Source organism: Chlorella variabilis, assembly GCF_000147415.1.
Source record: "Chlorella variabilis unplaced genomic scaffold CHLNCscaffold_8, whole genome shotgun sequence".
In the NCBI taxonomy this organism is placed as follows: domain Eukaryota; kingdom Viridiplantae; phylum Chlorophyta; class Trebouxiophyceae; order Chlorellales; family Chlorellaceae; genus Chlorella; species Chlorella variabilis.
The window spans coordinates 1317053-1332001 of NW_005435080.1; the positions used below are offsets into that span (position 1 = coordinate 1317053).

General features: G+C 69.2%; 4 protein-coding genes across 4 annotated transcripts; 2 read left to right on the forward strand and 2 right to left on the reverse strand.

The window, feature by feature from the left end:
* Nucleotides 1-3971: 3971 nt before the first annotated feature.
* CHLNCDRAFT_48752 (hypothetical protein) lies at nucleotides 3972-4487 on the forward strand (the record flags this gene model as incomplete). Its single annotated transcript, XM_005848279.1, has 2 exons — nucleotides 3972-4098; nucleotides 4261-4487. 2 exons carry the CDS (start codon nucleotides 3972-3974, stop codon nucleotides 4485-4487), a joined length of 354 nt encoding a protein of 117 aa, XP_005848341.1.
* A 449-nt stretch (nucleotides 4488-4936) lies between these two features.
* Nucleotides 4937-8864, reverse strand: CHLNCDRAFT_35169 (hypothetical protein; the record flags this gene model as incomplete). Its single annotated transcript, XM_005848466.1, has 11 exons — nucleotides 4937-5401; nucleotides 5565-5744; nucleotides 6019-6170; nucleotides 6401-6507; nucleotides 6749-6851; nucleotides 7020-7115; nucleotides 7241-7342; nucleotides 7546-7696; nucleotides 7994-8068; nucleotides 8222-8394; nucleotides 8612-8864. 11 exons carry the CDS (start codon nucleotides 8862-8864, stop codon nucleotides 4937-4939), a joined length of 1857 nt encoding a protein of 618 aa, XP_005848528.1.
* A 378-nt stretch (nucleotides 8865-9242) lies between these two features.
* Nucleotides 9243-12071, forward strand: CHLNCDRAFT_57654 (hypothetical protein; the record flags this gene model as incomplete). The annotated part of the gene is made up of 9 exons (XM_005848280.1): nucleotides 9243-9337; nucleotides 9509-9881; nucleotides 9946-10007; nucleotides 10152-10348; nucleotides 10609-10716; nucleotides 10877-10995; nucleotides 11229-11355; nucleotides 11513-11733; nucleotides 11946-12071. The coding sequence occupies 9 exons, from the start codon at nucleotides 9243-9245 to the stop codon at nucleotides 11964-11966; spliced, it is 1323 nt and encodes a 440-aa protein (XP_005848342.1). The 3' UTR covers nucleotides 11967-12071.
* Nucleotides 12072-12375: 304 nt separating this feature from the next.
* Nucleotides 12376-14842, reverse strand: CHLNCDRAFT_145045 (hypothetical protein; the record flags this gene model as incomplete). The annotated part of the gene is made up of 9 exons (XM_005848467.1): nucleotides 12376-12508; nucleotides 12644-12754; nucleotides 12876-13066; nucleotides 13239-13378; nucleotides 13676-13775; nucleotides 13899-13962; nucleotides 14170-14290; nucleotides 14585-14648; nucleotides 14798-14842. The coding sequence occupies 9 exons, from the start codon at nucleotides 14840-14842 to the stop codon at nucleotides 12376-12378; spliced, it is 969 nt and encodes a 322-aa protein (XP_005848529.1).
* Nucleotides 14843-14949: the final 107 nt, after the last annotated feature.

Consider the following 14949-nt stretch of genomic DNA (forward strand, 5'->3'; position numbering starts at 1 on the left):
GGCCCCGGCGGCGGCGCCAGCGTGGCATGCCAGCCTGGCGCCAGCGCGGAGCACAGCACCTTCATGCACCACTTCCACCAGGCCTTCAACAAGCTAGTCAGCGCCGGCGGCAGCCCAGGCGGCCCGCCGTTTGACCCCGCCGCCGTGTTTGGCGCGGCGCAGCAGCTGCAGCAGCCTCGCGCCGCCGCCGCCGCGGCGGCGTCGCCGGCGGCGGCGGTGGCAGATGCATCGGTCAAGCAAGAGGGGCCGGAGGCGTCGCCCACGCTAGCCATGCCTGGGCCGCGGCTGGAGAAGGAAGAGGAGGCGGCTGAGGCCGACAACAACAACGCAGGCAACCACTCGCACTCTGAAGGCACGGCAGCAGAGGCGGCCCCCATGCAGCTAGACGGCCAGGCGCCAGCCGCCGCAATGCCACCCTCGTCGCCGCCAGCGCAGCAGCAGCAGCAGCAGGAGGCCGGTGCGGCGCCCGCGTCGGCGGCGCCAGCCGACGCTGCCCTGCAGGCCACGGGCAGCGGCACCGCGCCGTCGCCTGCGCCCGCGGCAGCGCCTGCCGCGGCGCCGGCCCCCGAGCAGTCTGCCCTGCAGCAGCAGGCGCTGTACATAGGGCAAGTGATGATGAGCCTGGCATCTGTCTTCCCTGGCATGGCTGCCGCCATATCAGCCATGTGTGGCATGGCGGCTGCCGCCGGCTTCGCCGCGCCGCAGCTCCCACCGGTGAGCACCCTGCCCTGCGGCTGCAGCCGGGAGGAGGGAAACCTCGGCAATCGGTCGCCTGCTGGCCTTTCTGCTTCCTTGAACAGGACGAGGCCTGAAGGCGCGCTCCCGCCTCGCTGCCCTTGCCTGCAGGGCGTGCAGCCTGCCGGCGAGGCGGCGCCCGCGGCCCAGCCGGGGCCGTCGCCGTTTGTGCAGACCAGCTTTGGGGAGGTGCTGGCTGCGCGCGTGGCGGGGGCCGCGCCCCGGGGCAGCCCCTTCTCCTCCGCCGCGCAGGCCGACGGTGGGTGGCATGGGGGCTGGGGCCATGCCCTGCCCGCCGCTCTGCCGCAGCTGTGGTCTGCAGCTTGGGGCAAGCTGTCAGGCCTGCAGCCGTCAACCGTCCCCTCCACCCACACCCCTCGCCGCGCGCCTCACCCGTCCTCACGTGTGCCTGCGCCCCTGCCGGACCCGCTGCAGGCCTGGCGCCCACTCAGACCACGCCCCTCAAGGCGCACCCCGCCGCCGCCGCCGCGCACTCCGACCGCAAGCAGCTGCACGGTGGCGGCGGCGGCGCGGGCCTGGAGGCCCACACCCCCGTCTCCACGCACGCCGCGCGCAGCTCCGCGGGGCGGCGCCCGCTGTCGGCGGACGGCGGCGGCACGCCTGCGCCCGAGGGCCGGCAGGACTCTGGCAACCCGCTGGCCTTCCTGGCCATCGCCGCCAGCATGGACGACGAGTGAGGCGGCGGCGCATGCGCATCCCGCCAGCCGCCGCGAGGCGCGTGCGCCTCCCCCTGCTGGCCCATGCCTCAGGTCACGCCTCGCCCAACGCCGCCCAGCGGTCCTCACCAATCTATGTTTCTGTTTCCTGACAGACAAGCCTACCCATCCAGTGTGTAGAGAGCTTTGTAGGCAGCCCCTCTGCGCCAGCCCGCGTCCCGGGCTGGTGCGCAGCCCAACCCCCGATTCCTCCCCATCTGTCCCACCCAGACTAGGTAATCAGCATTGGTCCAGAACCCCTCAATTCCTACCCCCATCTTTCACCCACCCCATTTTGCACCGCCCCCTCCCACGTCGCCGTCTGTACAGCAGGCGCCGGCTCCTGCCCGCCGCGCGCCGCGAGTCTTATGCTATTCACAATGTCCTCTGTGCCTCAGTGCTGTGTCATGCGTCGCTATGTTGCTGTGCTCTTATTCCCCTGCTTCTTTGCTCGTCCTAACGCGCTGGGGCCCTCCCCGTGATTGGCGCCGCGATGCCACCGCCCGCCGCACTTGCCGTGCGTGCTGTGCCATCCCAGGCCCATCGTGGGCTGGCCCCCCACCCTCTCCCTTCGGTGGGCGCTCCGTCCCATCCAGTTTTGCTGATGCACACAGCCAACTCTGGTTCCGCAGCCTCCACAATTTATTGTGGCTGCTCGTCGCGCAGCACAACACCAAGCCAGCTGCGCCGCTGCAACCACTGTTGCCAACGAACTGAATCTGTCTGTTGCCCCCACCTTCTGCCTTCTCTCATGAACCCGTTTGCCCTCTGTACAGGATTCACCTTTTTCGCGTTCGCTACTGCCAACACTTTTTTCTCTTTTCCTGTCCCGCATGAAATGGCATGGCGGCCCTGCCCCCAGATTGGCAACCAGCCGCCTTGTACAGGCCATATACCATGCGGGCACAAACCCACGTCCCGCCCGAAAAAGCCACCCTCCTTCTGCGCTCGGCAGCGCCGCCCAACACCCGCCGCATTTCTCCCTTGGCTGGTACAGCGTGCCAGCCACATGTCGCTTGACCAACTTGCCCAACATGCGCTTGTAATGCGGTCAACAACCACAACTTTAGGATGTCAGGATCACATTGGGTCACCTCCCCGCTGCTCCCCTACTGCCGCTGCATAAACCCTGCTGCTGCGGCTGCTGACATTGCTTGCTGCTCTTGGCCCTGCTTGCTGCTCTTGGCCCTGCTGCCGCTGCGAACGACACCTGGCCTGCTGCCTGCTCGTGGGCAGCGGCCCTCGCTGCTCCACCAGCTGCTTGGTGCGCAGGAAGTAGCGCAGCAGGCCGTCATAGCTCTTCCCGGGGCCAGCCAGCAACCTGCGAATTGATTCAAATGGTGGGTCGGTGGTTGGGTGGTGTCCCAATTGCTGTTGCCGGCCTACTTGTGGTGAGGAGGAGACGGGCCGCACGCACAACAAGCAGCAGCAGCGCACCTGCAGCATTCCACGATGGCCTCGATGCTGGAAACACCCTCATCCACCGCCCCACGGAAGCTGCCATCACCGCGCCGCCAGCTGAACTGCGTCAGCCCCGTGCCTGGCGGCAGCTGCACGCGGCGCAGCTGCACCAGCTTGGGGTGCTGCAGCAGCCCCCGCGCCTTCTTCCAGTTGCTCTCTGCAGCAGGCGGCGGTGGCACCAAAACGTCAGCGGCTGAAGTCGACGGCGGGCAAAGGACGCGGGATAGCATACCAGCACGGCAGATGGGACGGCAGCAGCCCTGTGCGGCAAAGGCAAGCAGCAACTGGGTGGCAAGCAAGGGAACAGCAGCCGGCGCCCCTCACTCACCCAACACCACCACCCGGTCAAAGGGCAGGCACTGGCCCACCACTGGCGTCTGCGTCCCCTCTGGGAACAGCACCACAGTGGTGCTAGGGTCGTAGTCTGGCAGAGGCAGGTCAAGCGGGTCGCAGCGGCGGGTGGTGGAGGTGCCCGCGTGGCGGTGCAGCCTGACGTCGGCAGCCGCCAGCAGCGCGGCATGCAGGGCGGTGCTGCGGGCGTTGGTCTCGCCGTGCTGCACGATGTCAACCTGCAGCGAGGTCCGCAGGAGGGCTTGCCGCAGGGTGTGCACGGCATAGCAGGGCGCAGCGGCGGCAAGCGGCGGGCGAATGTGTGCCGCCGACCTGAACTGGCAGCCTGATCTGAGCGGGCCTCGGATCTTCCAGGATCACAAGGCAGTCTTCGCAAAACAAGCCCTTGGATTTCTTGCAGCCTGGGCAGAGGTGGCGGTTCCCAGGCTGCCTTGACGCCTCCACTTGGCCTTCCCACATTGCGGTGGACATGTGTGACTCTCGCCTGTGACTTACAAATGAAACCAACGCTGAAATGCTGTGGTTTACACAGATCCGACGTGTAGGACCTGCTGCGCCCTGCTGTGGCTCGCTTTCTGTAAACCTGACCCCAGAGCCAGGCAGATCTGGTGCTACCGAACTCCCTCCGCTGGCCTGAAAGCCCCGCCCGCCCTCCCTAAAACCCTTCCGACCACCACCCGCGTGGCCCTCTCCCGCTGCTGCCCAGCCATGGCGCAACAGGAGGGCTCGCTGCTGGCCATGATCGTGGACCAGGACACCGCCACGGGGATGCTGCTGACGGGCATGGGACACAGCGACCTGCGCAAGCGCACCAACTTCTTGATAGTGGACGAGAGTGAGTGCCCTGTGCGGGGCAGCAGACCACAGTGACGCAGGCGCCAGACGGCGCGGCGCAGGGCAGGGGCGGGCGGGCGGTGCTGGGTGCCTGCCCTAGCCCTTGCCCGCCGACGCAGCCCGCCGCCGCGCCCCTGCCCTGCGCCGTTGCCCCGCCCTGCAGAGACCACGCAGCAGCGGATAGAGGAGGCATTCCGGGAGTTCACCAACCGGGAGGATGTGGCGGTGCTGCTGATCAACCAGGTCATCGCCGCCACCATCCGCCACCTGCTGGACGGCTACACCAAGCCCGTGCCCGCCATCCTGGAGATCCCATCCAAGGACGCCCCCTACGACCCCAGCCAAGACAGCGTGCTGCAGCGCGTGCGCTTCATGTTTGGAGAGTCGTGAGCGGCCCTGGTGTGGGCCCCCAGCCCGGCTGTCGCCACCAGCCGGTGCCCCGCTTGCGACCGACCTTCCCGCCCCCCCTGCCTGCTCGGCTTTTGTATGCTGCCTCCCTTTTGCTGCCGCTTCACCTCCTCTTTCCCCACAATGACCTGTATTCCTTGTTCTGCAGCCCTGTCCTGTCTTCTCCCTGCTGCTGCTGTTCCGTAGCCAACACATGCCCTGGGCCCCTAGCCGCCCGCAGCTCTAGCCCCCGATCCTGCCTGGTTGGGCATCACACACGGCGGAGGTTTCGGCAACAAGACAGTTGACGGCGTGCGTTGGTCAGGAGGAGATCAAAATCAAATTCAAAATCAACAGCGTGCCCGCAGGCGGTGCCTGCCGGCAGTCTCTGTGCAGGGCCAAAAAATCGGCAGGTCGACGCGCGCGCCCCGCCACCATCGGCGGCGGCGCCATCAGGGCAGCTCCATCTGCCCTTTGCGCACCACCCTGAACCCTCGGATGTACTCCTCCTCCGCAGCACCCTCGTCGGGCGACAGTGCCCTCCACTCCCACCCCTCGTTGTCCACCGTAACGTCCTCCACCACCACCTCCCGCTCCCCCGCCGCCGCCCCACCTGCCGCCTCCGCCGCTGCCTCCCCCCCGGCCGCTGCCGCTGCTGCTGCCCCGCCGCTGCCGCGAATGACCAGCACGCCGCGCCGCAGGTCGAGCGACCGGATGCGTGCCTGCGGCGCCTCGATCACCAGCGCCGTGTCGCTGCCGACGTGCACCGAGGCCGCCGCGACCTTCTCCTCCAGGTCGTCCCAGCAGCAGGCAAAGAGCGGGGACCAGGTGACGCGCGGCCACAGCTCCAGCTCCGTCAGCCCGTTGAACTGGGCGGGCAGCGGGCCATCCACGCGCGCGCCCAGAGCTTGCAGCATCTGCAAACAACAGGGGGGGGCGCGCTGGGGAGCCTGGGTGGGGCCACAGTGCTGGGGTGGCAACTGCGCGCCGCCTGCACGCCAGCACTCCTTGTTCCACTCCACGCACACGCCACCACACCACACCACCACAGACACCACCACCACCATGCCTGGGACCCACCTTGCAGCTGGTCTGGTACCAGTCCAGCTCCCCGCTGGTGGCGCTGTGGCTGGGGTTGCCGCTGGCGGCCTTGGACGCCGCATCGGCGGGCGAGTTCTTAACGGGGCTGTACGCTGCCCACACCTGGTTGACCACGGTGAACCCCACGCGGCTGCCCTCGGGCAGGCTCTTGGGGAAGTCCTGGATTTCGGATTCCGCGGCAGGGGCAGCGCCAGGTCAGCGCCAGGTCAGCGCAGGCGGCGAGAGGCAGGCCAGCGAGGACCAGCGCGGTGCCGCTGCGCGCGCGCAGCGCTCGGTCGCTCCACACAGCAGCGCGCGGAGGCCCTGCGGAGGCCCTGCCTCCGCGTGCCACTCCCTTGCGCATCCCCCTGCCCCTCAGCCCCACCCGTACCGCAACCGCACACAGCCATATGTAATGTAATGCACAGTGTGATACAAGGCGCGCCCACCCCACCTGCATCATGCACTCCAGCCGCGTGCTGCTCTTGAAGGCGGTCTTGCTGGCATCTGCATACTTGGGGTTGACAAACTCGGCAATCACGCCGCCGTGGCGGTGCAGCTCCGCGCAGTAGGTGCTCAGCTTCAGCACCAGCTGGTTGATGTTGCCTGCGGGGGTGGGGGCGGCAGCAGGCGGGGGCAACACGTGGAGGGTGGAGGGTGGGGATGCAGGGGCACATCACCGAGAGATTGCAGGCAAACTGGGGCCAAACTGGGGCCAGGCAGGTGGTGTGCACCGGAAGGGAGCTACAGCAGCAAGCACAGCACAATAACTGTGGCGCCTCCCTGAGCGGCGACTCCAGCACCAGCAGCGCCCTCCCTGCTGCCGGGCAGCGCACCCGGGAAGGGCGAGAAGTTGGTGCTGTCGTTGACGTCGCCCTGCGGGTTGATGGTGGCCCTCAGCAGCGGGTCCAGCTGGTTGTACTCCACGTTGATGGTGATGTGCCTGCGGTACAGCGGTACAGATTAGGGACAGTACAAGACCAGGGCGGTAAGAGGGGGCGGTACGCGGGGCAGTACAGAAAGTGGTGGCAAGACATCAGGGGACGAGACTACGCCCAGCAGGCGCGGCACGCGTCTCCCATGTGGCCCCCTGGCTTCCTTGCTCGCCGCCGCTGCACGGACCGCAGGCGTCACCAGGCAGGGGAGGCGACGCCAGCCCGGCGTGCCGGCGGGGCCCCACCCACCTGCCGTCTGGGTAGGTGAGCTTGGTGATGGCGCCGATGGCTTCCTTGGCCTTGCGGGGCACAGCCAGGGAGTTGACGTCGAAGTCATGGGCCTCGCTCACGCCTGCAGGGCGGGCCAGGCCGGCGTCATGGAGCCAACAGACACTGAGACAAAGGCCCAGTGTTTGCAGCAGCCCAGGCCTGCATGGCGCGGGCCCCAGCTCGGGGGTGCGGCAGGCGACAGATGCAAGGCAGGCAGCAGGCGGCAGCACCCTGCCCCGCTGCCGCCCACCGATGGCGGCCGGCAGTGCGCGGAACACCAGCCCGTTTGTGTCTTGGAAGAAGCAGACCCACTTGAAGCCCTCGGCCAGCCACTTGTCAGCCAGCCCTGCGCGGCAGGCAGGCACAGCGCGCAGGCAAGCAGCGGATGGGGGCTGGCGGAACGCAAGCTGAGGGCCAGCCAACTGGGAGCCGGCGCCTGGTGCTTTCCCCCGCGGCCCCACCCCCACCCACCCGTGGAGTGCAGCAGCATGTGCACGTCGCCGTGGCCGTGCGGCTTGGTCTGCACCTCAAACCCGCCGTCCTTCTCCAGCAGCGCCAGGTGGGCATCGTTGTCTGCATGGAGCACAGCACAGTACGGCACAGCACGGCACCGCGCAGCTGCTCCGTCACCCGCAAAATGCAAAGTTCCATACGCAGCCAGTCCAGCTGGCCAAGGCACGCTCAGCAAAGCACAGCGTGCTGCCGGCAACAACGCAGCTGGAGCAGCGGCAGCAGGGGCGGCGGCAGCAGGGGCGGCGGCAGCAGGGGCGCCGCACCCGCCAGGCACGCCACCTTCTCCTGCTTGATGAGCGTGACCTGGCCGGGCGCGGCGCCCCAGTAGGCGTGCTTCTCCAGCAGGGCCAGCGTGCGGGTGTGTGTGTCGTCTGACGTCATGATGGCCAAAGGCAGAGCGCGGCCGCCCTTAGCCTGCAGTGCAGGGGAAGGGGAGGCGGGGCGGCCACAGGCGGCATGCGCGCGGATGGTGAAAATACAGCGCATGCGGCGCACCTGCAGAGGAGCGGGGCTGGCGCCCATGCCCGAGCCGGCGGCAGCCCTGGCCGCCTGCCGGCAGCTCGAAGGCGGCGCCACCAGCCCAGGAAGCAACGCAGCTCTGGCACGCCACGCCACGCCACGCCCAGCCAAGCCCAGCCAAGCGCAGCCCAGCCCAGCCCAGCCCAGCCCAACCAAGCCAAGGCCCCTGCGCCCCCCAGCTGCCAGGCGCACCCCCAGCGCCAGGATGTGCTTGACGTACAGCTCCAGGAAGCACTGCCCGCTGGCGCTCTCCACAGGCAGCGCCACCTGCGGCGGGCAGCGCGGGGCACGCGCCCACACACACACAGGCAGGCGTGAGGCAGCGAGCGTGCGGCAGGGCGGCTGGCAGGGCAGAAGGAGGCACCCCAGCCAGTGCGGGCCCCCACACACTGGGCACACACACATGCGCCGCCTACCCACCTTGATGCCGCTGTACCCCAGCCGCTCCCCCAGGCCGCCCGCCACCAGCACAAAGGCGGCGTTGGCGGCGGCTGCCACGCCCGCGCGCTCCAGCTCCCGGAACCGCTGGCTGCCAAAGTCGAGCCTCTCACCCTCGGGCACCGACGGCACGCACCCCTCGAAAGGGTTCACGCCTGCGCGGGATGGCACACGCGCGCACGGCAGGGCACGCATGAGCAGCGCAGCAGGCTGGCAGCGTGGCTGGCTGAGCGGCGGTTCTGGCAGCGCAGCTCGTAGCTGGGAGTGGCCGAAGGGCGACCCCTCGTGCTGCCTTGTTGGCCCATCCCCTGCTGGCGCACGACGGTCGTCGCTGCCCCGCCCGCCTCAACCCCCCACCCGCCGTTCACCCACCCTCCTTGGAGTCGTGCAGCAGCTGGCGGGCGTTCTGGATGTACTTGCGCAGCCCCCCCGCATAGCTCTTGTCCAGGTGGCGGAGCTGGGCCAGCAGGCGGCGCTTGGCCTGGTCCCGCTCGCCCGCCGGCGGCCACCCCTCAAACAGGTGGGCCTGACCCTCCTGCAGCAGCGCCTCCACCAGCGCCGCATCTTGCTGCGGGGAATGGGAGCAGTGGCGCGGGAGGTTTGACAAGGGGATCACTATGTGCATGGTGAGCAGCAAAACAGCACCATTCTGCCTCAACTCACATCGTCGGACAGCAGTTCTCGGTTGCCCTCAATCCCGCCGCCCCGCTGCACCACGGGGGGGCCAGCCACCGCGACAGACATAAGACCTAGCGATCGAGGCCGGGGGGTTCTCAAACTAACTGCAAAGGACGGCAGGTCGCAGTAATGGCGCGCAGGGTGTCGCCAAGGCCGCCTGTGTGCGGAACGAGGCCTTTCCAGCGCGCCCATCCAGCTAGGCCTCCATTTTCCTGACCTGCTCCGTGGCGCATTTGTGCTCAGGTCGGTTTCTCCTTCATCTGCAGAGCATAGTCGCCCTCTGCAGCCCTTCTCCGCAGGCTTATCCTCAGTTTGCGGCAGAAACATGGCTGCCTCCATCGCCACTGTCTCGATGCAGCGCTGCGGCGCCGCCTGCAGCACCAAGCCGGCCGGCCAGGTCCTGGTGGTGCCCGCCCTGCGGTGAGGAGCGGCGCTGGCGCAGCATTGCCCGACATGCCGGGCGTTGAGGGGGCTGCTGCCTGCTGGGGCTGGCGGCCTGGCAGGCCCTGGGCGGCGCATTTCGAGGCGCCCAGGGATCCACAAACAGCAAATCGATGCCGTGCATCGAATGCCCGCCCCCCCGGCCTGCAGGAGCGCCGCCGCCGCCTTCCGCGCCAGCCCCGCCGCCGCCGCCCGTCGCGCCGCGCCCCTGCGCGCCGTGGTGGCCCAGGCCGTGGCCGCCCCCGCCGCCACCCCCGCCGCCACCTCCGCCAAGAGCCAGTACGAGCTGCAGACGCTGACCACCTGGCTGCTGGACCTGGAGAAGAACGCGGTGATTGACAACGAGCTGGCCGCCGTCATCTCCTCCATCGCCACCGCCTGCAAGCAGATTGGCTCCCTGGTCAACCGCGCGGGCATCTCCAACCCTCACGGCCTGGCGGGGCCGGAGAACGGTGCAGGGCGAGGACCAGAAGAAGCTGGACGTCATCTCAAACGAGGTCTTCGGAAACTGCCTGCGCAGCAGGTGCGGCACCGGCACCGCACGCCGCCTGCATGGCTGCCAGCGGCACCGCCCGCTGCGTGCGCAGTGGGATGGGGCTGGCAGCGGGGCGGCCGCGGGGCTGGGGCCCGGCGTGGGGCTGGCGGCGTGGTGCGGCCCAGGCGCCGGCCGGGCGCAGGCGCCCGCATGTGGCGCAGGCGCACCCACCCGCTGCCGCTCCCTCCCCCTCCCTTCCCTTTGCGACCCTTGGCTCGACTTGCTTGACCCGCCGCCGCGCCTGCCTGCCCCCCGCAGCGGCCGCACCGGCGTGATTGCCAGCGAGGAGGAGGACTTGCCTGTGGCTGTGGAGGAGACATTCAGCGGGGAGTATGTGGTGGTGTTTGACCCGCTGGACGGCTCCTCCAACATCGACGCCGGCATCTCTGTGGGCTCCATCTTCGGCATCTACGAGCCCTCACCGGAGTGCTCCATCGAGGACATGGACGACCCGGGTGCGGTGGGGTGGGGTGGTGGTGGGGTGGGGGTGGGGGTGGTGGGGGTGGGGGATTATGTGTGCTGCTGGGGGTTGGGGATTGTGTGGGCTGCTAGCTGGGCAGTGGTGGGGGCTGGCAGCGAGCAGCGAGCGGCGAGAGGCGAGGAGGAGGTGGCCGGGGAGGGGCGGGCGACCAGGTTTGGGGCCAGCGGGTTGGCTGGCGGTGGCGCCGCCGCGCTCACGCCCCGCGCGCCTGCTGCGCCTGCTGTTCCGTTGCAGAGGAGATGATGAAGAAGTGCGTGCTCAACGTGTGCCAGGCCGGCAACGAGCTGCTGTGCGCGGGGTACACGCTCTACTCCTCCGCCACCATCCTGGTGCTGACCGTGGGTGAGCCGCGCGGCGGCGCGGCAGCCGGCGGCGGCAGGGGCCGGCGGCGCGCTCTCCCAAGCTGCCGCTCGACCTGCTCCCCAGGCCGCCGCCTCGCTCCCGGCTCCTCTCACCGCACCCCTGCGTCCCTGCCCTCCCCCCCGGCCTCCCGTCCCCGCAGGCAAGGGCGTGTACGGCTTCACCTTTGACCCGCTGATTGGCGAGTTCATCCTGAGCCACCCCAACATCCGCATCCCCGACAAGGGCAAGATCTACTCCTTCAACGAGGGCAACTACCAGGTGGGGACGGGCGGGAGCATGACGGGGTGGGCAGGGGGGTGGGCAGGGCGTGGAGGGCGGGGAGGAGGCCAGCCGAGCAGCAGCGCGCAGGCGCCGCGCTGCCCGCCGTGGGCACGGGGGCTGGGGGCCACGCCAGCCCGTTGGTACACATTGGGGCGCTGCCTCGCCTTGCATGCTCCCCTCCTGCCGTTTACTCACCCTGCTCCGCCACACACACACCACCACACCCGCAGATGTGGAGCGAGGAGCAGAAGAAGTACATTGACAGCCTCAAGTACCCCGAGAAGTGGGGCGGCAAGCCCTACTCCTCCCGCTACATTGGCAGCCTGGTGGGAGACTTCCACCGCACCCTGCTCTACGGTGAGCGCGCCCGGCGTGGCCAGCACCCCAGGGGGGAGCCACACGGGAGCCGCAGGAAAGCAGAGCGTGGGCCCAGCGCCGGCTGTGCCACCAGCTGCACCAGCAGGCAACTCCACCCCCCTCTCCTCCCTCCCCTTACCTCGCCTCCCGCCCGCAGGCGGCATCTACGGCTACCCCGGCGACGCCAAGAACACCAACGGCAAGCTGCGCCTGCTGTACGAGTGCGCACCCATGTCGATGATTGCGGAGCAGGCCGGCGGCAAGGGCTCCACCGGCTTCCAGCGCGTGCTGGACATTGTGCCCGAGGCCGTCCACCAGAGAGTGCCCCTGTTCTGTGGCAGCAAGTGGGAGGTGGAGTACTTGGAGAGCGTGCTCCAGGTGGGTTTGCCTGCTGCGGTGGGGGGCGTGCTCACTGGCTGGTTGGGGCCCGGCTTGGGGCGAGGTTGGGAGGTGCAGTGAGCGGGGCGAGTTTACCTTAGGGAGGGCCAGCCGTGCCGCCGGTACCAGTCGTGCGCCACTGCGCTGCGCTTAGCAGGCGTGAACCAGCGTGCTGCTTTGAAGTAACGCCCTGCCCTCGTGTGCTGGTGCAGGGCAAGCCCGAGCCCAAGTAGAGAGCGGAGGCCTCCCCTCCCGCTCCTGCACTGCTCGCTGCTGCCTCGACGCAGCCTATTCTTTCTTATTGTCTCGAGAAGATGACCCGTCCCACCCTTCCACTGTTGCTTCTCTTTCCAAAACGATTCATTTCATGGGCGCGCCCCCCCCCCCCCCCCTCGCGCGCCCAGTCCGCTCCGCATGTACCCCGCCGCCTCCCGCCGCTGCCATGCCCTCTGCTCCCCACGTGCGTGGGGCTGCACGTGCGGCGGCAGCCTATTTTTGAAACGGTAACCTGACAAAAACGAAATGGCAACAGAGAGGAGGTCGTGAAGGGGTGCAAAACAAATCAAGCAGAGCAGCGGCTAGCATCAAGGCAAGCAAACAGACAATAGGGTGGCGGCGGCCCCGGCGGTGCGTGAGTCGCCCTCAGTACCGCCCGCCGCGGCCGCGATACGCATCCGGCGGCGGCATGGCTCCATAGCCGCGGCTGCCGCCGCGGTCGTAGCCCCTGTCCTGATCGTACCGCCGCCTGTCGTCATTCCGCCGGTCATCGTACCGCCTGCAAGAGAGAAGGAAGGCCGGGAAGGCAGCGGAGCGGGCACGTCAGCGGCGCCTGAGCTGCGCTGCCACCCACCCACAATCGTCTCCACGGGCACCCCCTCCCTGAGCGCCCCAGCCAGGCCGCCAAGCCCACCTGCGGTCGCGCGACCGGCTGCGGCTGCGCCGCCTGCGGTCCCGCTCCTCGTCACGGCTCTTGCTGCGCTGGCGCGGCTCCTCCCCGCGCACCTCCCCCTCCTCCGCCTCCCTGCGCGCGCCAACAGAACACACACACACACACACACTTCAATCCCGGCACGGCCCAGCCAGCAGCCAGTCCGTCGCCGCCATCGCCCAGGGCCGCGCCTCGCGCCCCCCACCCCACGCACCTGTGCTGCACGGGAGGGTGGCCGCCGCCGTCGCCGCCGCCCCCTGCCGCCGCCCCCGCATACTTGCCCATCAGCTCCTTGTGCTTCTCCCGTATGGCCAGCCAGCCCAGGTACTGCTTGCCCTCCAAATGGTCCCGCCGCCGCGCCTCGTTGTCTGTGGACTGGATGAACACGCCGCACACGTCGCACACCTGGCGGGGGGGTGGGGGAACGGGGTGGGAGGCGGGGCTGGGTTGGGGATGGGTAGCGCGCGGGCCGGCGGGTGGGGCCGCGTGCCGCCAGGCAGGGGAGCAGGCCAGCTAGGGGCAGGCGTCGTGGGGGAACAGGCGGGCCAGGGAGGGAGGCAGCCTGTGCGCCGCACACCTCCATGAAGCGGTCGGGCTGCGAGTACCGCGCGGCCAGCTTGTCGGCGTCGGCACGCAGGCGCTCCGCCTGGGCCACCGCCGCCATGCTGGCATCCACGTCCCCCTCCTCCGCCATCTGCTCGCTGCGCTCCGTCAGGGCTGCACGACAGGGGGGTGGGGGGGGGTGGGAAGGGTGGCGGGACGGACAGGCGAGGACATGACGAGGACATGACGAGGGGAGGTGCAGAGGAGCAGGTTGCGCCAGGGCAGGGCACGGGTGAGTGATGCTTGGTGCGAGGCAGATGCACGGGGTGCCCAGTGCATGGGAGGCGGCAGGCATGCCAGCAGATGGGCCGCATGGCAGCAGGCTGGGAGACGTGCAGGCAGGGATGCCGGAACTTGGCGGGCCGATGCAGCTGGGACGCAGGCCAGATTGTTCTGCAAGCATGGGCGCACCCTTGGCCTGGGCGCGCAGCCCATCCACCTCCGCCTGCTGCTCTGGCTTCAGCGGCTTGGGCATGCTCTCCAGCCGAGCCCGCTCCTGCGCCTTCTCAATCTGCGGCACGCGGCACACGAGCGGGGGCCGGCGGCGGTGCAGGGGCAAGCGTGAGCAGCAGCCCTGGCCCAGACCAGCATCTGCACAGACCTGCCCTGGGCCCTGGTCCCCGCCCCACCTCACCTTGCGGTCCATGTCTCCCACCAGGCGCTGCAGGAGGCGAAGCAGGTTGCGCCCATACCCATACCTGCCAGGGCGGCCGGAGGTGGAGACGGCGGTCAGGCGCGTGCCAGGAACGAGCTCAGGCAGCACCAGAACATGGAGGAGGCTCAGGCTGCCCCCCCCCCCCCCCCCCCAGCCATCCCACATCCCTGCACCCATCCCATGACGCGCGACCGCCGCTCGCCAGCGGGGGCGGCAGCAGCGGCGGCAGCAGCAGCATGCCCACACGCACCGCTCCTTCTCCCGCTCCGCCAGCGCGTCGTAGTCTGCCTTGAGGGCATCCCAGTCCAGGTGGTCCTCGTGAAGCTCAAACTCGCAGGGGCCCAGGTCGCTCTTGGTGTTCAGGAACAGGCCTGCGGGAGCGGAGAGGGGGCGTGGTTTGGAGGTGATGAGCAGTGCGGGCGCAGAGGCAGCCGCGGCAGCGGCCCCAGCCGGTGACCAGAACAGCTGCCAGGGCCGCGGCATGGCGATGGAGCGCTGCTGCCGAATCTCACCCAATGCCTGGCTGGCTGGCGACAAGGGGTGAGGCGGCGGCGGCATCGCTGGCGCGCTGCCGCGGCTGCGGGCAGAGCCACCGGCCCGGGCACGTCAGCCTGGTGGTGCGCGGCACTCACCGAAAGGGCAAAGACCGGCCAGGGCATGCTTACAGACTTCGGGGTCCGAAAATTTGGCTTGCCGAATCACTCGCCGGTCCAGCGGGACGTCCCGATCCTGCGGGCGGGCGGCAGCGGCAGCGGGTCGGCAGGGTGGTGCGCCAGTCCTCTTCCCAGGCTGCCGCTGCACTCCAAGCCATCCTGGTGTCCTTCTGCTGCACAAAAGGGGTCTTACAGCGCGCCACGGGCCCCCCATCGCCTACTCACCTTGCCCATCAGCTGATCGAGCATCGCTCGCATCTCATCCGCCATGGCTGCTGATTTACAGGCTTCTCCAGGCAGTTTGCAGAGCGAAAGGAGGCGCAGAAACCCAACAGCGGGGCGTGGGGACCAGGGGGCGTTCTTATCGCTGGTGCAGG